This window comes from Lonchura striata, chromosome 15 (assembly GCF_046129695.1).
Source record: "Lonchura striata isolate bLonStr1 chromosome 15, bLonStr1.mat, whole genome shotgun sequence".
Lineage (NCBI taxonomy): Eukaryota > Metazoa > Chordata > Aves > Passeriformes > Estrildidae > Lonchura > Lonchura striata.
In genome coordinates, this window is record NC_134617.1 from 4,706,237 (window position 1) to 4,729,568 (window position 23,332).

General features: G+C 44.8%; 1 protein-coding gene across 10 annotated transcripts in view; it reads right to left on the minus strand.

The window, feature by feature from the left end:
* SGCD (sarcoglycan delta) overlaps positions 1-23,332 on the minus strand; it is a 315,949-nt gene that overhangs the window by 122,165 nt on the left and 170,452 nt on the right. For 7 of the 10 annotated variants that reach the window (XM_021552248.2, XM_021552246.2, XM_077786663.1 and 4 more), the window contains one exon: positions 5,946-6,131. In XM_021552248.2, coding sequence (XP_021407923.1) covers positions 5,946-6,131 — 186 coding nt within the window. Of the gene's footprint in view, positions 1-5,945; positions 6,132-13,907; positions 14,048-23,332 lie in introns of those variants that run through there. The other 3 variants (XM_077786664.1, XM_077786667.1, XM_077786666.1) reach the window with 3 other exon arrangements.

The following is a 23,332-nucleotide window of genomic DNA, read 5'->3' on the forward strand; positions in this document are numbered from 1 at the left end:
AGTGAAGGCAAAAAGTACTATATGTATCTTTAAAAAAGATAAGTAATCCCAGTTGCTTTTCATGCAGAAACAGAAGTTCAGGTGTCTAAGAAAGAGTAAAAGAAAAGCATAGCACATTTTATCCTCAACATAGAGGAAAGAAATTAGAAGTTGTTGTAAAAAAAAACCCTGCAAATAAAAAGCATTATAGTGAAGAACTTGATCCACTGATATCAGTGCCAAGATTCCTGCTAAATTCCAGCCAGGAAGGTTTTCACCCATAGGAACTTCTTCACTTAATAGTACAATCACTCACAGCACTGCTGGTGTTGTCAGGCCACTGCAAGATTAACATCTTTATATCAGAAGATGCAGTCCATATGAATGAGGAAAGGAGGGAAACACACAAAGCTCTTGGGTCGTGCATGCAGTCTCAGAACAATTACTTGTTCTACAGAAAGAGCAACATGAATTAGGGTGGGAAAGTGCACAATTCTGTAATATGTGTGTGTGCAAGGGGGAGAGGGAAAAAAAAGAATTTCACTCTTTCCTCAATAAGGATACAGTAATATTAATTCTAACTCCAGCCAGATTTAGCTGACTGATTACAGCTGCACCAGCAGAAGCTGAAAATCTGATCAGAGTTCCTTCCCTTGTTGGCCTTACTATTGCACCTAAGAAACCCCAGAGAAATCATGAAAAGGGACCATAAACAGAACAGTCATTTTCTTCTGAGCCAATCTCTGATTTAAAAAAAAAAAAAAAAAATAGAACAAAGTCTATTCCTCTAAATCATTAATAGAAGAATCCTGCCAGCTAGGGCAATGAGCTTTCCTAACTCTAATCCATCTTTACTGCTGTGTTATTACCCCACTGTTTTCCTGTAATTGAAACGTGGCAGGTAGTTTACACACAAGAGGGAGTAATTGTATTGGAAATAACTGTTCATAACCAAATTTTAAAAGCTCAGTTTTCCTAGCAACTTTTAATAAAGAAAGCAAGATAATAATGATATTTAGCATTTGTGCCATCCACAGCAGCATTTTGTCTCTCTAAATTGCCAATATTTCATTCAACGTTGCTAAACCAGACCCCTTCAGCTATGAATGCAGCCTGAGGCAAAAAAAAAAAAAAAAAAGGGGGAAAAACTGAACAATTGAAGTAATTTGTTCCTGTTCAATTAAAATAATAAAACGTGGCTGAACTTCATGCTAAAGGGTGCAAACCTTGTGTGGTTATGGATGGAGAACACAGAGGTGGCAGGGCTGTGGTCAGGGACCCCCAGGCTGAGTCTGACAGGCCAGGAGGGGATGAGCCCCCCTGTCTGTGCCCCAGGGAAGGTGGAAGGAAGGGGTCAGTGCCTGCCCCTTCCCCCCTGCACCCTGTGCAGCTGTACACACCGATGGCACAGGCAGCCTGCAAGCAGCACATGCAGTCACAGATCATTTAGGTCAGAAAAGACCTCTAAGATCATTGAGTCCAGCCACTAACCCAGTACTGCCAAGTGCAGCCTAAGCCCTGTCCCTGACTAGCACAGCTGCACATCTGTAAACATCTCCAGGGATGGTGCTCTCCCAGTCTGGAGGAACATGTTAAGTTTGGCTCATGGAGGCACTACATTGCAGAATATTTTATTTACAAAACTAATCTGAAACCTTTCCTTTGGACGATTCTTAGAAGACAGCTCTCCAAGAATTTCATGCCTTGGAGACTGAGTGGGGGGAAATATTATTTTCTATTTATTACAGCTTAAAGTCTAGTAGAGCCTGCCAGTATGTAAGACTACATATGCAAACAGCTCCTTCCCCAAAAAAATACAATTCAGAACAAGCAACAGGAGCTGTGGATAGAAACACAGGGAAGAGCAAAGGGTCCTGTGTGGTTTGATGGGCAGACAAGTAGGTGAGTGTTTGGTACTTCAATGCAGCCACAACAGGACACAGTCCTCATCTCTCCTGTCTGAATCTCAGCCTGCTGCCTAACAGGCTATAAAGGGGCACTAACGGAGAGTTCTTCAGACTCCTAACAGCATTTAAAATACCAGGCATTGTGTGCTACCATTGTGGAAAGAGGTCAGTGCACTGTCATTGCCCATTATCACAGCTTTCTAGCTTTGGACTGCTTAAAATAAGGATATTTACTGTGTTTATGGAAGCACATCTTTTCTTGTAATATTCGGAAACTAATACAACAGGAAGCTTTTTAAAAAATGCTTTAAGCTCACTAGTAAGAAGTGAAATAAGAGATCCCCAGCACATAATTGGTGTGCAGCACAAAATATCCACGTGCCAATATGCAGAGTCACAGGCAATGCTGCTGCTGAAGAGCTGCATCACTGGCTGCTAATGCAGGTGGACCAGAAAGAGGAAGGCTGTTCAGAGCTCTCATTCCAGCTTTATAATTAAGTTGGGACCTACAAACCCATGCAGGGGCTGTGCCCACCTCAGCCAAGCTCTGTGCAGCTCAAGGTTGAGCCTGCCCCAGCTGGAGGTTTAGAGCAGCACAGCTGGAGGTTTAGACTGCCACAGCTGGAGATGATGATCACCACAGCTGGAGGCTGAGCCCACCACAGCTGCAGGTGAGCCCTCTGCCACACTGCTGTGACTGCAGTGGGACCTGCAGACAGAGTGGCTCAGTCACACACACAACCCACAGGCATTCACATCCCTTCCCCAAGCCCAGTATGTGCAAACCACAGACTTAATACCAGCCTTGTCCAAGATCTGAATGAAGCAGGGCACTCTCTAAGTACCAGCAGCAAGTTGAGTGCTGGATGTGCTGAGTTGTGGTTTCTACCTCAATTAGGTTAGGCCACCTTCAGGGTACATTTGGGTTTCAACCAAATTGGTGGCTTTGCTCCAGATTCATTCTGTGGTTTGCCTTAAAAATCCAAGCAAGGTTTAAAGGCAACAGCCTGCCCAGAGCTTCCTGCAGCCCCAGAGCAGCTCAGCCCTGATGTAAATGAACACAGCAAATGGACCTGGCTATGGGAACCAGCTGTGGGCCAGGCAGGTGACATTTGAGGTCCCCTCTAGGCCTGTATTTTATACAGCTTGTGCTGGATGAAGGCATTTAAAGCAAATCAAGTATCAATACATGAGAAATGAATGTGCCAGAGGACAGGGCAGACAGGGACCAGCTGTCCCCACACAGGTGTGACACTGCTTTGACAGCCCTGTGCAAGAGGCAATAGCCACACAGATGTTAAAATAAAACCAAAACCTAGAATAAATTAGTGATGCTTGCTTGTTAAAAGCCACTGATTGAAAGTTTATGGCTTGATTTCATACGAGTTGTATACAGGAGCACAAGCAGGAGGGCAGGCAGAGAACAGAGAAAGGGAGATCAGGGCTGGGCAAGGAATTGGAGAGGATGGATACTGCTACAGCAAGCATGAGGTGTTTTTTTATCCTGAGATTGTCTTGCTTCATCTCCTTCCCCCTTCTCCACTCTCCACTCCCCACTATCAGCATTTAAAACACCCCTGAGTTTTTCCTGAGCAGGTTTGCTGTGCTCATTAAAATACTGTGAGCACTTATTGGCTATAATGAGCATCATTAAATTCTGGTAAGCGCCAGGACTGTTCTGTGGAGTTGAACAGACTCAGGTTCTGGAAGGAGAGCTCAGGGCTGGGAAGATGCTAGAAATACTACATTTTCCACAAGAACAGAAACACAGACCTTCCTCTCCTTTCTGTTCTGCAAGCACTGGGCTAACTCGGACTTGTGAAGCAGCAGCTATTGCTTACTGACTGCTCAGATCACTCCTCTGTCCCAGAAGGTCTCTCAGCTCCTCTTATCAGAACAGGAACAAATGAAAGATTTTTCCATTTTCGCATCTGCTCATTTGATGATTTTCCTATGTTTGTTATTTAGAGAGAAAAGTCTGCCTCTAAGAACTCACTTAGCCAAGTGGATTTCTCAGCCTCAGGGAATGGTGCAGGAGGGATTGCAGAGCAGGATCCAAAGCAGCTGGCGAGGCTGCAGGAGCAGCAGGAGATCAGGAGATGAATGGGGGCATACTGGGGCAAGACTCACATTTACATGCCCAGTTCTTGTATTTATTTCCAACTGGCTGTGCCAGAAACACTCACCCTAACTAGTGTGGCCATGCCTACAACCATAAAGCTGCTCCCACTGCAGGACTCAACAGCACCACCTGTGTTTTTATCACCAAATGCTGTTCATCATCCACTAGCATTAGTAGATATGAATTAACTAAGCCATACACAAATATACTTTATCCTGGAATAATCCCCAGTAATCCGAGGGCAAGTAAGGAAACAGAATCAGAGAAGGAATTGAAGATCAGTGCATGCCTCCAAAAGCCAGTCTGTATCCTAGTGGGGGGACAGAGCTGCTGGAAATGGGAGGTTTCTGCACACATCCCTAGGAGAGGGCACCTCAGCACCTGGCCTGCAAAGTGCAGTGCATCGTGAGAGGGCAGTGATGGAGAAGGAGCAGAGATGTTCACCTGACTTCCCAAGCATCTGTAGAGAACTGACTGACCACCACCAATTAGCAAAATGCATGGGACTGAAGTTATGTAATTAGAAAGAAATAAACTGTATTCCTGGAAAGTGATAATTTGAAATCCTTTTATTTTGTTCTTGGGCTGATACCCACAGCACTGCCTGTATGTTGAATGATCAACTCCTCCACCATTTCAGAAACACCTATTTCTCAACTCCATTAATCTAAAGAACATAGTTCAGCATGAAATGGGTATAAAAACAGCATCCATTTCATAAGATTAAACAACTGGTCTGGTTAAGCATTAATTGCTCCACTTTGGCCACTCTTTGCCTGCTCACAGGAGCTTTTTGTGGATTACTGCTTTATAATTGCTCACTCCCTATGCACACAGGCACTGCAATCTTCTGCACACCTTGACAGCAACCTGGTTAGAGAAAATGAACGCTGCACATTCCCCTGAAACAGCATTTTATCTGCTGGGTACAGCAAGCCAGAGGTTGTTTATTCAACTTCTCATGGCCAATTAATGCCATAATGCTGGCCACAGCTGTTTGGGACTGCACGAGACCAAAGCAGAGAAGGAAATGCCAAAAGACTTCAAACATGCTGCTCACATCATAGCCTGGCTGGGAAGGTCCTTGAAAGTTGTCTAGGGAAGCGTAGCTTTACAAATCCCTAAGGAAGTAAAACCAGGATTAAAGCATCAGACTTGACTTTTCCTGAAGACTCAAACAATCTTAAAATGAATAATCTCATCTGAAAAAGATGGCAACGACTACTTTGAAAAAGAGGTGGCTCCAAACTTCATTTTCACTCTGCTTAGTCAAATTATCTAGTGAAGAACAAGGACCTGCCATATATAAAGACTTACAAGCTCTGGAAGTGAAAAGCTAACCCTGGCCAGGGAATCTGTGCAGTGAGGGGGAGCTGCTCCAGGACTGATGTGCACCAAGCACAGCAATACAAGGATAAGGACATGCTCCACCTAAGTACCACAGCCAGGGAGATACCCTGTAAATTTTATTTTATTTCATGAAGCTTCCAGAACAACACCACCATGAAATTTACCAAAGGAAAAAAAAAAAATCAAGATTCTTGTCTTCCTGGTCACAGAGAAAAGCAGAAAAAGTCTAAGAGAAAAGCTCAAACCCATTCCACATCCAAGTTCAAAATAACCAATTTCACTGATTTTAAAACACTTTATAATTGAAAAGTTAGGATGAGTGGATGTGTATTGTTTACATAAATACATATTATATATACATATGCAGCAGATAAGAGGAACATGATTTGCAGTGCTGAGCTGACTCCTCAACTTGGCAATATCCAGGAGAAAGAGAAGATCATTGTGTAAATGTGTTCCTCTCTCTAAAAGGACTGTCCATGGCAATGAAACACCAATTATTGAAGCTGTATCTGAAGTCATGCTCAGAAGAAAGACCAGCACCCACCCTCATCTTCCCCAGACCTTCCAGGGTAACCCCTACTTACAATTGTGAAGTTCATAACCTTCAGAATCCAGATGGTCATAGCAAGGTTCACCAGGATTAAAATCATTAGGAGCAGCACAAAGAAATAGAGGCACCTCTTCCTCCAGCCATAAATCCCCACTTTGTATACCTGGGGTCCTTCCGAGGTCTGCATGGTGCTCCGGTGCGGGTACTGTTCCTGAGGCATCTGAAATGACCACAAAGAGACAAGCACGTGTATCCAGGGCCAGGAGAAAGCCAGGGATAAAAACTGCTTCTGCCTCTGCCTCTTGGAGGGTTTGGGGTTTTTGTCAGAGTTCACCAGCTGGGCAGCAGCTCTTTGGATACCTTGGTTGTTTTTCCTTCTGCCTGGTGTGCACAGTAACAGACCAAGAGAGAATCTGATGTGTTAAATGTGTATGAATGCACTTATAAATACACGTAAGCACTCTGTCTAAAGGTATCCTATGGAAATCACTCTGGAGTGACTCTGCTCACCGCCCCAGGTTTTGCAAGGCAGGCACTCCAGGGCCTCGAAGGATCCTGAGGGGAAAATTTTGCATGCGTTTGGTAAAAGCAGTTAAGTTCAGCAGTTTGTTTGGAAGATGCAATATGACTTCTCAGAGGTTTAGTGTAAAAAAAAAATAAAATATCATCTCAAGTAAAATCTTTCCTTCCAACCAAAGACAAAAAGGCAAAGGGGAAATGTTTGCCTTTCTTCTTCCTACACACCAATCTTACCTACAAAAGTAACGCTGAAGCAAAAGTCTCCAGCTGCCACATCCCCAACAATTATCCCAAAGTGGGAAGGGAAGGGAAGGGAAGGGAAGGGAAGGGAAGGGAAGGGAAGGGAAGGGAAGGGAAGGGAAGGGAAGGGAAGGGAAGGGAAGGGAAGGGAAGGGAAGGGAAGGGAAGGGAAGGGAAGGGAAGGGAAGGGAAGGGAAGGGAAGGGAAGGGAAGGGAAGGGAAGGGAAGGGAAGGGAAGGGAAGGGAAGGGAAGGGAAGAATTCATGTTCTCACTCTCCATTTTCAGGTTGAGGAAAGCCACTTTCTCAGGCTTCCCCAGGGATCATTTCTTATGTTTTCAGCTTATTTTAATGCACAGACTGAGGAGATCATCTCTAGTAACACAGAGTTTGCTGAATGTTTTGCATTTTAGACTCTAGACAGATAAGAAGCCACCAAACAAGTTCTTGCAGTACGGATTCAACACCTCAAGTGTCTTCCTCAGGGTTGCTGGCACTGATGTTTGTATGCAGTGAATTACAAAATTTACATCCCAGGAGGGAGCAGTGTGAGCTCCCCTGTGGGAGTGTGATGTGAATGTCTGGAATGAGGCAGTTTTAGGAATGAGATGCTGCTCAGGGATGGGAGCTGGGACACCAACAAACAGACAGACTTGGAGCAAAGCAGATCTTTCTACACTGCCACAACCACGCCAACCCATACAAACTTGAACAACAATAAATCACAGAGTTTCCACTACCTGGGGGAAATTATAACTGCAACTGTACAGTCAAGGATTTTATTGCCTAATATTTTAACAGGTTATCCTGGAGAGCACATTTTAAATGCAGCCTCTCCCTTGGAGAAAAAAATTAATAAATTACAGTGCTAGCCCTCTCAAATCATATAAAAGGTTTGACCAAGGAGAAACAATATGAAATACCCAGCTAAAAATACCCCTTTATTGCAAAACTTATTTATTCACTATATCTCTTTACTGCTGTCACTACTTTTTTTCTTTATTTGCAGTTTCTAGGATGGAGAAAATAGCATATCCAGCTGGGGCAAAACTTTACAAACATCAAAAGAATTTATAGCAACAGAACACAACCACAAAGAGCAACTTGCATCCATACAGTAGCCTGGTTTTGAGAATTTCTCTAGTTCTGATAAAATATTTAACTCACAGCTGCCCTAACAGAGATAGAGCAAGTAAAGTACTACAACATGTGCCATGAGCAAGACCTAGCAATACAGTATAAATTCATAACAAAAAAATAACATGGCAATTGTAGATATCATGTTCTTTCTATACAAACTCTCACACAGCCACACTTAAGCACTATTTGGTTTCTAGCTAGTGTTTCCCCTCAAAATGTAAATACTACCAAAAAATTGCTCATGCCTGTAGTTCTTCAGGGAGAGAAGACAGGATGATGGACAGAGAGTGCTGAGGTGTGTTAAACAAATGAGCAGAGTAAGAAAGTCTGCAAGGCTACTACCTATGGAACCAGCTAGATCCACCATCAATAATCTGTACTGTGTGGGAGGGAGAACTATGCTAGTCATAATTTAAACTTTGGCAACTTTTCCTTACTCAAACATTAAGAAGAATTAAGACACCAGACAAAAAAGTACTGCTTTGAAAGAATATCCAGTGGCTGCACTTGCTGGTGACTCCTCCCTCCTTTCTGTTACTAAACTAAGAGGAAAGTCTGCTGCTGCTTAATAAGATTTTTCATTTCTTCTTCAGGAAAATATTATGAACCATCACTAAATTCTGTAACAGTGGAGAAAAGATACTATTGAAACAAATACAGAAACTGGAAAAGAAACATGCCTTCCAAAAGTCAGATTTTAAAGTGAGAGGGCTTAAAGCTGTGCACAGCACTGGATCATCACCACTGAATGAACAGTCCCACCTACAACGGAAAAAAATGCAGCAGCCAAATCTTTGCAATTTAGCTACAAACAGCATGAGTATGACTATAAAAATATAGCCTGGAATGTGGGAATTTCACTAAGGGGCTCTTGGTTCTGCCCAAAAAAAAAGCAGTAAGTTTTTGCTCAAAAGCTGTACACTGAGTCCTTATGTACACCAACACTGCAAACAGGCAGTGCTGGGGGCCTGAGACAAAATCCAGCTCACTTAGGAAAGCTATTCATCCTTTTGCTTTAGCATACCTTAGAGATATGGCCCATGACAAGAAAGATTTATTAGTGTTTTTAAGACACTGGAAGAGCCCTGTCACCCTGCCTGCAGATCTGCACAGGCTGGTCACAGAGTGCTTCTGCAAAGAAGCTTCAGCACTTTCCTTCAGCAGAGTTAAACCAGGCTCAGATGAAAGGCACCAGAAAGCAGAGTTGGCTTTGAGCTTCCAAAATTCACACCAGACCTCACCAGTTAGGGCAAATCTTTGCTCCATGCCTTCCTCTCTCTTTCCACCAAGTCCTTCTTGGCAGCAAGCTCCTCACTTAGGGCGTGCAACCCACATTAACAATTCCTCAGGCAGAAAAGTGTTTTACATGCACAGGGATGAATTAAAACCTTTCCCACATCAACACTGGCACTGAAACACTCCTGGCCACGCTGCCTTTGTAGGCTCAGTGAGGGCCATGGGTAGGGTGAGGTATTACAGGAGGAATCAATAATGTTTCTCTGCTGTGGGGGCTGCTTTGATCAGCACTTGAAGGATGTATGTTTAGTAACAGAACAATTTCAAGCTGCAAGAGGATGAAGTCTGGAAAAGCAGCTTCTGTCTTATGGGCCCTCCTGAAATTTGCTGCTGGAAATGTCCTGGAGCTCAAGGAATCAGCTCATTGCAGCAGGAACAGACCTGAGCCTTGCAGAGCCAGCACAGCATCTCCCCTGGCATCCTGCCTGCCTAGAACTGAGGTGGATCAGCCTCATCAGAAAAAGCAGCAGCATCTGACCCCAGGCTGACCTGGAGCACGGTGATGGGAACACGTTTGCAGAGATGAGAGAGGGGCTCAAATTCCCTCAGGTCTTGGACCTACATCTCCCACATCTGCCCTCTCTTTGTGTCCCTATCACCAACATCCTCTTCTCTTTCTCTTTGTTTTCAGAAACAAAAACCTTTTCTTTTGGGCTGAAATGAAGGGGAAAAAAAGCCCTAAAAACCTTCAGAGGTGCTCTCTGCCATATCACTGGAAGGCATTGTACTTGTATTCACTAGCTGTAAATGCTCTGCAGATTCATCCTCTTTAATTTCTCTGTCTTTTAAGTGCACAGTATCCACCAGGTTCAAAAGAACAGGCATTGCTGGAGTGTGGCTGAGAACAAAATCTGGTGTGAAGAAGAGTATTTTGAGCCATCTATCAACAAGACATTTTCCGTCTCCATTCCCCATAAAACTCTCTCAAGTTTGACACCCCTAGGTCCATTAATCCACCAGCAGCATGTCCCAGAATTGATTTATGGCCATTCACATGGGTCAGACCACAACCTGGGTCTCCATAAAAAGGATCAGGCTCTGGAAAATGACTTCTCACTTGCAGCATGGCCAGCAAGGGCTGAGTATTGGGGAACAGCCCACAGGATGAAATACTTGCTGGGATAGTTAGATCTCATGGAACTTTTCTGCAGAACCATGTAAGCCATGAACTTGGCCTCTGTGACTGTTATTGGTGTCCCCAAAGCCTAAATCTTTGCTCTCTGCTTGTCCCTCTATTTCCGTCAACAGTGTCTATCCCTCCATATGAGGAGCAGCTGCTCCCTGAGCTGGGAACACCATCACCACTCAATGCCCATTTCCCGGGTATCACTGCTGTGTGATACATGGCCAGAGTGACAAAAAGTAAAAGGAAACATCCTAAGGAATGTTCTTTTATGAGTAGTCTCTTTCAGTGGGTACACCACATGTAGTGTTGGTCAAACATCTGGCCTGATTCTGGCAAACATAAGCACATCTAGCTTTTTTTGGTCTGTGTACTCCATCAGGGCACACTCTGCCCAGTCCACTGGAAAACACTTCTCTTTCCTCCTGCATCTTGTGGAAAAATGGACTCAGCACAGGCAGCTGGGGAGACTTTGGGGATTCATATCCTGGTAAAGCATCTCATTCAGATCCCTCAATGCTCCGGGCTACTCCCCACCTCTAAACATCTTGAAAGCTCTCGTAATTTCCCCAGCTGTTTGGGCTGGCAGCACTTTGACAACAAATGTGCTTGAGGATAAGTGCACGGCAAGAACCTCAGTTTATAAACCAATAGCTTGGAGCAGATGGACTCAACCAAAAGCTGAACGCTGGGACTGTCCTCCCTTCTCTGCATTCAAAGAACACTCACAAGTAAAACTCTAAACCTATTAGAATTTGCCAGAACAAACCAAAGTAACAGGCAGCTCCATCTCTGAATTGTATTTCCTAAGCCAAAAGTGATATTTTATTATGCTGCAAGAATGTGTGAGCAATGTGATGTCACTATTGCTTCTCTTCTCTGAGGACAGAAACTCATCTGCTTTTTTCTTATGACAGTCTCTTTGAAATTTTACACTTTTTATTTGATAGTCAGCTTGTGTCAATACTTTCTTTTCAGAATTAAGAAAATGGAAGGCTAGCATGGAAGCAAGAGTCTCTGCAGTGAGTTCTTTATGTATCAAGCTAGTCAACAGAGAATGTCTTTCACAAAATGCCCCACGATTTGTGGTAAAAAATTCACGCTGCATGTGCAAACACCACACCAGCTTTGCTGCATTCACACGCTGCTTCCTTTGCACCACTCAGATGATGTGAAGCACTCACAGCCTCTGTCCATCAGTGCCAAGTTTAGAAAAGCTCTTTCCCACCAGAGTGTCTCAAAGCAGGACGCACAAATATGAGAACTACACCAAAATAGCCAGCAGCAGGTGTGACTGAAGGAGGCTGTGGGAACAGCAAGAGGGATATAATCAACTGAGCTCGAATCAGAAAGCAAACCACAGGAGGTGACACTTTGCAGACTCCTGCCCCAACACACTCTCACCCCACAGCACCAAGTAAAGAGATATGGCTTGTAGGAATGTGCAAAGCAGGAACATAATATGGATTTATACGGCTGGAACCCAACCAGCACGGCACAAATGGAGAACTGTGGGCTTGAGCATGTGCCAGGATCCAGAGTGCAGTCTCTGCAGTGTTCCTGCTCACACAAGTTAAAACTTGTTCTGCTGCATCTTCCATCTTCCCTCCCCATGATGTGCCTTCTGTGCTAATCCATTTGTTCTTTTGCACAGACTCACTCTCTTTCTGGTTTGCTGCTGGGAAGGGCCAGGAGAAGGGATACAGATATTAGGGTGTGCTAATGGCTCTCCTACCTATCTGCTTCCAAAATCAAAAGGCTCTCTCCACCCTGCCCACACATGCACACATTCTTCAGTCCTCCTGGATTCAAAGCTTGAATGCTTGGCCCAGGTGGAGCTGCACAAAGGTCACTGAGGAGGCTCAGGAGGAGCTGCCAAAGGTGGGGAGGAAACAGCAGCTCCCACGGCCCTGGCTGCTGTGGCTAAGACGGACATATTCCAGCCTCTTCATATCTCTGCCTCTTCAATGCTGGCAATCAGATTTGGGAGGTGGGATGCTGCATGATCAGAGGCAGGAACTTGAATTTTATTTTGTTTTTTTAACAATAAGCTTATAGCTAGCAGTGAAGAAGAAAACAGGCTGACTGGTTGCCTAAACAAACACCTGCTGAGACAAGCAATAGAGATCCAAGTCTGAAGGGTAAGATGGCAGCCAGTGAAGGCTCAAGAAGTTCCAGATCACAAAAGACTTTCATTTAACAGAGCATTTTCAATGCAGGTGTATTTCATGCAAAGCAAATTTTGAGCTTATCAAGCCTCTTTATTTCCCTCATATGCCTCTCCCCCTTTCACAGCTCATCTCTGTCCTTCCTCTCATTCCCTTTGCTCCTCATCAGCCTCCAGGAAGCCACACTACATCCATGTCTCCTGTAGGATGCCCTTCCTGCACTCCAAAGCCACAGAGTCTTCACTTGTCTCCAACAAACTTAACACCCTTCAGCAGCATTACTGGGAGAAAGCTCTGGTCCTGCCACATCCTGGATCTGTTGCCCTTTGGTGGGGAAGCTCCCCTTGCCCCTGAATTTTTGGGTTGCCAAGATGAGTGACTATTTGAACCCTGCTGGTTGCAGGCAAAGTAAACTGTGTCTGCTCCCATGAACCAGCCAGAGATTCCTAACACCGTCCCACTGCATGATTTGATACCCTTAATTCATTCCTTGTTGAAAGGAAATAAAAAAAACAACACCACCGCCACAAAATACAGCTAAAAAAGCATTCTCAACACATCAAATAGCACTGCTCTGAAAATCCAAGGCAGAGGCAGTGGCAGAGGCAAGGGAGCTGGTGAGGTGATGCGAGGCAGACTCCTCCTGACACCTCCATCCCCTGACGAACGCGCGTTCCCGAATCCCGAGCCCAAGCCTGCCATATAAGGTGCTGATATCTCTGCAAAGGCAAGGCAAGCTTTAATGCTGCAACTAAAAGGATGAGAGAACACTGCCTAAATCTGGCAGGTCCCTAAAGAGGGAGCGAGCTTTTCATCATAAATGTTTCTTCAGTTATTTGGGGAAAGAAACGCAAATCGGAAGAGAAGTTGCAGATAGAACAGCCCCTAAATTAATGTTTTCCCTCCTAATCTTCTCTACGTGGCTTCTGACCGTGCTGTCTGTTGCAGTTTGCTCATGCTTTGTAAGAGACAGGAAAAAAAATACACAGACAAATCACAAGGCAATGATTATTACTGAGTTGCTGCGTCTCTTCACAAGCTCGCTGTACCAGGAATTGGCAAACAACCCCCAGACAAACATGCTTTCAACTCATTAAACAACTACAATACAATGCACTTATAAACGCATTTACTGTAACTGAGTCGCATTTTTCCTCCAAATATCCGAGTGACACATGGTCCAGAGCCAATGTTTCAGTAGATTTAGGTTATGCACACACTTACTCCCCAAAATGAAGAAGTTGGGGATTATTTGGGTGCAGCATTCCCTCAGCCAGAGACGCGGCGCGGGCGTCGCTTTGCCTGCAGCTTTACTATCGACACAAATTTAGCCAGAAACCACCACCCAGCCTCAGACTGCTCCCAACCCTTTGCAAATGTGCTACAACTTCCCATTCTTGACTCTTTTCTTTGCTGTAAGCAGCAGCCTGAAAGCAAGAAGCCCCTTTGCAGAGGCACAGAAGGAGGCAAATCCGCGAGGCGCTGGCGGGACGGAGCAGGGCAGCTCTTACCTCTCCCTTGGGATGGATGGACGCCCGGAGGGTGCAGGAGCCTGGGGAAGATGCAGCTCAGAGTTCAGAGCAGCACGAGGCCTGGCCTGTGCTCATGAGCTGCCCCTGTCAGATTTTCCAACAGCAGAACTGCAGCCAAGTCCCTGCCCATGCCTGAAGAATTTCCTGAACAGCATTCCCGTTCTTTTTCTAACTGCTTTGAAACCACACTGTCTGTACTTCAATAAGGCTTTGTCAGGCCAAGTTACAGCTACTGGGCTGGCTCCAGCGAGCAACTGAAAACACATGTGTTTTGCATTAAAAGCCCCCTTCTCCCTGCACACATTCAGACACAGACACCCCTGTCAGCACCCAGCCCCGGAGCCTGCCTGCCCTGCCTTCGCTGCCATTTCGGCTAAAAGGAATAAAGGGAGTATGTTGGTGGAGATTTTCTTTGGGAGAAGGAAAAATGGGATGGGAGGGATGCCATTCCCACTGATAACACCTCACCCTGCCTCCTGAGCTTTGCTGGTGCTATGGGCACCCAGGTGAACAGCCAGCTTTGCCAAACCCCAACTAGCAAGGAAGCACAGGAGATAAAATTTCAGTTCAGCACTACTCTCCCCTTACCTCTGCCTCTATCTCTTCTAAAACTATCAGAAAAGAAAGCGTATTTTTAGCATCTCTAGACTCAGTTCAGCACATCAGAACTGTATCCTAATCTTGACACATACTCCTGTATCTGCTTATAACTAAAAATAATACAACTATTTCTGAGTACTTTTATCCCTCTCTGCTTTCCAGCTGTCCTAACCTTTATAACCCAAAATATTTTAAGCACCTTGCACCTCTCTTTAAAGAGCATTAACACCGCTCTGGCATTGGCTTAAGGAAGAGAAATAGAAGATATAATGTTATACCTTTAATCAGAACGGGTCCCAGTTCTTAATATCTGTAATCATTTCCAGGCAGCACCATGGGTCAGGGCAGCAGCCGTGGGCTCTGCAGCTCGGGATGCCCCGTGCCTGGCATGTGCCTGTGGAGCAGAGCTGGAGTAGATGTGGAAGCACACATGGATGTCCCCCTTATTCCACCACAGCTAAGTCCCACCAAAGATGAAACACAGCAGCAGAGTTGTCAAGGTAACAATATAGAAAAGAGACAGTTTAAAGAGAGAGAGAGAGATTTTTCCCCTCCTAATGCTCCTTTTCCAACCCTGCACTCCACTTCTTTGGGGTTATTCCGTTCTGTGGTTTGCAGAGGTGTGGTGGGCAGGTGAAGTGTTTACATGGGATAAAGGCAGTGGTGATTAGAAGCAAAGAGAGCTCTGACCCAGCACTCTCTGAAGGCAGAGGAAGCCTGCTGCCTTCCATGGTTTATGACTTCAGACCATGGCAAGGATTCATTCACCCACAGGAATGCAAGATCTGCCTTTCACCCTTCAGCAGAGAGATCCTACAACACCCACGTGGGATGCCCCTATGGAAAGCCTGCAGTTCATCCATCCAGCAGCACTGAGAGCTGCTGTGGCCACACCATGCGTGGCTCTTGCCTGCACTTTGCCCTGCTACCAAAATGCTGTTTCCTTCTTCCTGCATAGATCCACACAGGGGTCAGCAGTCCTGCCCTCATGCACAAGCCAGATGTGGGCAGCCTGGACCAGCCCCCAAGCTGAAATCAGTGGGGATGGATCCAGACTAGGATGCTATTTTGCAGAAGACAGGACAGGAGGAAACCAGACAGACATCCTGCCTCAGTTTGCAAGACTTTCAAACAAAAGGTGAGCACACACACAACCACTGCTGATAGCATTTCAAATGTATTTGCACAGCTTGTGAGGAGTCAGCTTGTGCCAGAGCAGAAATCTGGATCACAGATCAGAGGAACTGTCCGTGCAGCTCAGAGTCTCCTCAACAAACCACCACAGCCATGGTAATACTCTTTGGGTTGGCAACCAGTAATAGCTGAAACCAAAGGTGCCTGTACCAAAAAGTCTCTTGGTATAAATAAGCTGAAGCAGAAAAATATGAACTGAAGATTCACATAATCAGATTTTCAGTTGTACAAGACGATCAGGCATCTGCAGAGCTGTTTGCAAGATGATAGCAGTCTGTGCCTTCTGTCTTAAATTTCCCTGTGGTCTTTATTCAGCAGACCAGTTATGATGGGGCAGGCAGTAATTTCAGTGGATCGCCGTGTGTTTTGAGTTAAGCACATGCTTTAGTGCTTTGTGGTCCAGGACTTTTTATGGCAGCCTGGCTCTGGCAGGATCATTAGTCCAATCATCTAAAACATGGCAGTACAGCACTTTGAGATTAGTCAGTTCTTTATATAAATACAGTAAATCAGTGGGTTTCAAATTTTTCTCGCTGTGTGGACCCCTAAATATTTGACAAAGGTGGTGCATACCCCTGTAATCATTTCACAGAGAGAGATTCCTACATACCTTACAAAACCCCTCTTAACTTGTCATTTTCCCCTTGGAGATAGTCCCCAGGCCTCCCACATGTCTGTGGACCACCGGCTTAAAACCACTGCTGGAGGTAACTTAATCCCTTATTAAAAATCTAAATGATCTCTTCTGTTTATATGATGTACTTTCTATCTTCAGAATATTTATGCAAGCTAGCAGCCTGCTGGCAGGTAGAGACATGGGGAGGTGACAGCATTAATTCTGCATTTTTTCCACTGGCATAATTAGTGGGCCAAGTCTATAAATATTTACATTAAATCTGTCAGGCATCACACCAACCTCACTGATAACTTCAGGGGTGTCTTACTGTAAACTGCATTAATGCCTCACTATTTTGTCATCAAGTAACACATAAAATGCTCCTTCAAGCTAAGCCACTTTGAGTAGGTTGTTTTTATCTCTTTCTCATTTGGGTGCAGGGTTTAAAGATGCTTCAAGCATCAGAACTGTGGCTCAGGGACTGTTCTATTTTTCTGTTATTGAGCTATCATTTGTATTAGTGCCAGCACGACCAAAAATATATGAACCTTGCAAGCATAAACCTTAAGTTGATGTCGACATAACTATCTGTGTAACTGCTATTATTCCTCAGAACTGGCAGGGTTATGAGGATTAAAAAAACCTACTAGAGCTCTTTGGGAAAATGAAAACAAATTAACCCCCCTCAAAGCTTCAGTATCTTTGCAGCTGGAGACTGCAACACATAGGGACTTCCATTTTGTGCAGGAGATCCAATCCACCTGGATCCATGAATTTCTACACTATGAAGAGACCTAGAAAAGACAAGAAGGAAAGTTCCTCCTCCACCATTTATACCTGCCATGATTTTGACAGCATTTTCTAGAAGCAGCTGGAATTTATTTAATATTTACAGCTGAATTACCAATATTCATAATTAATTTCATTTAACAAATAATATCTATTTGCATACAAAATGAAACTTGAGATTTTCATGCTGTGCAGATTTCCAGGAACTCTCACTAGCATTCCCCAAACCTACCTACAAAATTCAGGGAAAACCAAATATGCAGAAAGAATCAGCATGTAAACACAGGTGTGGGTGCACCTGGAGTGGAGGAAGAAGTCAAAAAGAAAATTTTATTATCTCAAATAATTAAGCAATCCCTTGGTTTGAGATTTCCTTCCAAATGACTTCTTTTAAAATCCATTAAATCTCTCAAAGAATCACAATAGAATAAATATAAATGTTTAAGTATTTTTAATGTCTCAACTGAAGGAAATCATCTGCCAAATTATTATTATTTGAAATCGCCCTCAGCCTTGGAGCCTTTTAAGATATCTCTCGAGTACCCGTGTGCAAAGGGAGAAGCCAAGACTCATTTCAGCTCCATCTCCTTAAATGCAGAATGAAGGGAGCTGATGGATTAGGAAGTTAACTATTTTGGGTCAGGAGCAGCAAGCTGAGGGAAGGCAGCTATTGGCATTCCTGATGGATTCACCCAGCCCTGAGCATGCAGAGAGGATGGAGGGCAATGCAATGAGACAAAGAGGGGTTCCTCAAACTTGTGTAGGGGTGGAATGCTGCAGAGAAGGGAAAAAGACCCTTCCCTGTGTGTGTGTGTGTGTGTGTGTGTGTGTGTGTGTGTGTGTGTGCAGGGAGTGAGTCTGACCTGATGGCAGGGAGCAAAACCCTGTTCTAGTGCTGGGAGTGCTGAAGGCACACAGGTCATCAAGTAATCACACAGGGCTGAGATGGACTTGTCGGACAAGTGAAAAGGAAATGGGAGGAAATGAAATGTGTGTGTGTGTGTTTGAACATGACTGTGTGCTGGAAGCAGCCAGACCTGCAGTGCCTGCATCCCCCCACATCCTCACCCACTGCTCCAGTTTCTTCACAGGAGATAAATATGGCTACTTTTCAGAAAGACATGTAAATACAGGACTGGTCATGAGATGCAAGATCTTCTAGTTCTTGGAAACTAAAGAGAAAGAGGGACAAAGCTGCTCTTGTAGATGGGTGTTCCAAGGATGCTCTAAATTTCATGCAGATGAGAAACTCCAGGAACAGCAGAGGTGACCCTGGAGACCTTGATACCTGTGACACCGAGTTATTTAGATCTGAGTACTAAATTTTCCCCTTCTATTCATCCCAGACTTAGCAAATAGTGCAATAACATAAGCAAATCAAAGGAAACACAACAAAAAGTCCTGGTTTCATAGTAATGTTACAGGTGAGCTGGGCAGCAGCAGGTCAGGGCAGGAGTCAGTGTTGCTTGCACAAGGCAAAAAATACAACATGACTTCAGGAGAAGGACTGAGCTTTCATGAGAGGCCAGACTCAGACAGGTGCTGCTCAGGGTGTGGTGTACAGAAACATTCACATCTCTGCTGCTGCTATGAGACAAAGATCAAAGTGGCAAAAAGTCATCACCAAAGGTGCCTTCCACTGCACAGGCTGAGGAGAGCTGTCAGCAAGGGAGGGTGGAGGATGGAAGTGCCCAGCACCCCTGAACAACAGCAGGCTCGTGCTGCCCTGGGCACACAGTGATGTGCAACACCTGCACTGAGAGCAGCCTGCTCCTAAAGCTCCTTTCTCCTTAGGGTCCAAACCTGCAGACTCCCTGAGCCCATTTGCAGCCTGCAGTGTTCCCAACATGAAAGCTCTGTGCTGTGCTCTTTTCTCCACAAAAGCTGCAGCAGTGTTTACCTGTCAGCCAAAAAAGCCACAGCCAGGACCTCACCCAGCCCACCCCTCTACCCCAGCTGCTTCTTTGTAATTATTTTGATGATTTCAGCCATTTTCAGGCTCTTCTCAGAAATAATTTAAGGCCAGCAGAGCTTGTTAATAGGTAGAATGGAAAGTGTTCCTTTTCATTTCTCTGGTAACATTAATGTAATTATCCTGAATAATTCTCAAAGTACGTGGGCTGCAATTTCAAGGCAATATTACCATTACAGAGCCCTGTTCTTCCAGCCAGCATGTGTCATACTTCCCATCCAGAGGTTATTTATCAATAATCAGAAAGGTCTTAATTTACAAACAATAGAGTCTATTCATTTGCAGCATGACAAAGGAGCAGGATGGGTGTCACCAGGCAAAAAGATGTGCCATGTCCCTGGTTTCTACTCCTCTGGCATAAGAAATGCAAGGGGGAAAAAAAAAACAAACCACTGCAAAGATTAATTCCATACAGATATAAGAGCAAATATTCAGTTGGCAAGGCCAATAATTGTTCTACTATTAAAGTCTTAACAGTATCCAAATTCATTACTCTTATCTGAGCAGCCTCAGGCTTCGTTCTTTCAGAAATTCGGTTCAAAGCACAGAGCTGCTCTCGGAGCTTTGCTTAGATATGTGCCCTGACCACGACACATCATCACCTCAGCCTGCAATAATCATCTTCTGGGGGAACATTTCAGTTTCTCTCCTAGGTCTGTTGTAGTGGAGAGTTTTTGAGAATGGACGTGTCACTCTTACATTTGATGCAGAGCAGTTTCTGGTCAGGCAGAGCTGCTCAGCAGCCTGTGCTCATCACAGCCTTTCCCTTTCCAACCCAGACTATTTTTATTCTGTCAAGAAAGAAGCTCTGCTTGTACTTACACTTAGGTATCCTATTATATCACAAAGTTTAGCACCACCCGATGCTCCCAAATTTGGCTCCACAGAACAATTTCCGTAGGCAGCAGATCTGTATTTTCTCAAAGCAATTAGCAGGACTCTTGCAGAACACTAACGAGGAGCCTGTCAGCCCGTCAGCAGCCCAGGACAGAGCCATCTGTTTTAACCAGCTCTGGGGTGTCATTCTGGACAGCAACACTTCTGCATTATCCTGTGAGACTCCCGAGATGGGCAGCAGTGACCTTCATCCACAGATCTGACCAAAGGAGAACTCTTGCCTTCCTCCTCCTGTGGCAGCATCAGGCTCTCACCATCAGGCTAAAACTACCTATCCAGAGCACACTGGATAAAGCTGAAGGCATTTTTTACAATGAGGGTGGTGAGGCACCAGAACATGCTGCCCAGAAAGGTCCCTGCACACTTTCAAGGCCATATTGGACAGGGTTTTGACCAATCTGATGTAGATGAAAATGTCCCTTGGCCCAGATGACCTTTAAAGGTCCCTCCCAACCCAAACCATTCTGTGATTCTAAAACCTGATGTACAACATCCGCTCTGGAACAAGCAGCAAGGAGACAAGAGATCTGGTAACCAAAATAGTGAGTAATATTTGGCCAAATTTTGCAAATTCTTTCTCTCTGCTTATATTCTGCAAGAGGTGCTAAGGCACGTGCTGTTCATAAAGCAGCTCCTGACAGAATGCAGATACTTGGAGCTGTAGCACATTAAAGAATGATTGTGCTGATATATAAACAAATGCACACATGCTCACATATTTTGAGTTTCAACAGAGAATACTGGGGAAGGTTTAAAAAGGGAATTGCTTAGAAAATTAAGCTACACCAAGATTGTGTCAGAAGGAAGGAAAAAAGATGCAATGGCTTGAGAAATAAATGCATGTTTGTATGTCAGTAATTACACCTGGCCTTTTCCAGAGAACTCAGCATGGCAAAGGCATATTGGTGAGGATGTGTACTCCAAGGATCATGAAAAGGCCCTTGTGCAAAAATTCTGGACCTAGATTTCTCTACAGAGATACACTCAAGATCTCTCAACCTCAATATCTCTGCTTCAGTTATTGGCAGGATGTCGCAAAGGGTAAAAAGCCATTTAATTGGGAAATCCCTTTATTTCTGTAGCTACTACCTCTCAGTTTTGCAGAGGATTCCTTGTGCTCTCCTATACCTCAGCAGGTTTTAGAGCCTGGGCTAGGAGGATTTCCTGTGTGTTCAACAGCATCCATAAAGGCTGCAACTTCCAAGAGAGCTGCTGAGACCATTTGCACTTGTTCTGCTCTCCCCTTCCAAACATTTATCTGATTCAGCAGTTGGTGAGGTTTGACCCTCACTGCAATGTCAGAGGGCTCTCAAATCTCTCTGTGACCCCAAGAGTCATGCTAAAGGTGGCTGTAAATGATTGTTCCCTTCAGAGTACAAAAGAGAGAATCAAATGTCCTGTCCCTTCCTCCACAGAGCCACCATACAATTTGGTTCCTGGCACTGTCTCTTTATCCTACAACCTAATAGTTATGGTCTTGGATTCCTTGTGAGCACAGTGACCCCAGCAGCCCCTCCCAGCACCACACTGCAGAAATCTTCACTGCAGAAGTAAAGGAACTGAATTAAGTTCCTCCTGCAATAGTCATTTCTATATGGCAGAAAAGTAAGAGGCTCATTCTGTGACTCCTCTGCGTGAGCAAAACATCCTGTGGTTTGGCAGCAACAGGATCTTCTTTTCATTAGTAGGACACAGGGAAAACCTTGCCACATTCGTACATTTTGAAGTGGAATTTCACCACTGCTGTGATTAATGTCAACATCATTTCTGCCCTAAATTCTTCCTTCCCTCAGGCTAAAAATACCTTCCTGGATTTCCTGGTATTATCCAGTAAGAATCACAAATGGAGAGAGGACAAGGAGAGGAAAGGAGAGAGAGATGCTTTTTGTCTTTCATCCAGACTATGTTTTTGGGCAAAGTAGTTGTCAGAGAGGTAAGAGAGATGTTCCAAAAAAGTGAGGGATTTTACCTGCCCACCTTTCTCCCCAGGTTATGACAAAAGTTTCTGTGGACGCTTCTCAAAGAGTAGAAGAGTTTTCATGTTATGCATCACTCAGAGATATATTTACAATTGTAGTTTATAGAGTCACTAACTGTTAATTTTAAAAAGTTTGCTTCTGCCTTTTTTTTTAAATAAGTGCCCTTGTGTCTTATTCTCAGATCTGTCCTGCCTTCTCCATTTCTGTGGCTTAGGGACATGCTCAAGCTGGTAAACTCCCCCTCCGTAAGAGCAGGAAATATGCAAAGTGAAAAATTAAATCCCTTTCCTAAAAACCCATTTCCAAATGCAAAGACAAGGGTCTAAGAGGGGAAACCCTATGAGAAGCAGCTGAGGTCACCAGGTTTGGTCAGCTTGGAGAAGACTGAGGTCAGAGCTCACCAGGGACTGCTGCTCTTCCTGAGGGACAGTTTGCATCTCTGCTCTGTGTGACAGTGACAGCACCCAGGGAAGGGCTGGAGCTGTGCAGGGGAGATTCAGGATGGAGATCAGGGAGAGGTTCTTCCTCCAGAGGGTGCTGGGCACTGCCCAGGCTCCCCAGGGAATGGGCACAGCCCCAAGGCTGCCAGAGCTCCAGGGGGATTTGGACAGCACTCTCCAGCACAGGGTGGGATTTTTTGGGATTGTCCCATGCAGAGCCAGGAGCTGGACCTCGGTGATCCTTGTGGGTCCCATACAGCTCAGGAGATTCTGTGATTCTACGGTTCTAATCAATGGCTGGGTGTTTTTGTAACCCCTCACCTTACTGGAGACCAGCTCAGGAGAAATCAATGCAGAGCATTTACCCTCAGCTGTCTGTGAAAATAAACACATGTATTTAAGAAGTGGGATATTTAAGCCACAAAAATTGTGTTGTAGCAGTGGGGTTAGATGTGAATTCTGCAGGAACTGTTTCTCAGTTCCAGCGCATCTGGCAGGAGCAGCACTGGGCTGTATTCCCATCAGTGCTGCTGAGCAAAGCCTCCTCCTCCCACCCCTGCAGCTATTTATCATCATCATCACACAAATCTGGGAGCAGTTAGCACGGTGGCACAGAAGTCTCCATCCTGGCTGCCCCGTGGAGGTTAAACTGATCTGCCTGCAGCACAAGAGCAGAGCCTGAGCCTTTCTTTTAACCTGAATCACTCAGGTAGTTCCTAGGCTTGAATGGGAGCAGGTGGGGGAACATGTGTTGGGAGCACAGTCTGGAACAGTCACCGATTTTTATGGGTTCATCATCCCAACACATAAACTTTCTCCCAGCAGGGCTTCTTCTCACTTCCCGGTTTTTATTATTGTACAGCAAGACCTGAACAGCAAATCTCTCAAAGGTTAACAGGCCTGTCCAGAAAGTGCAA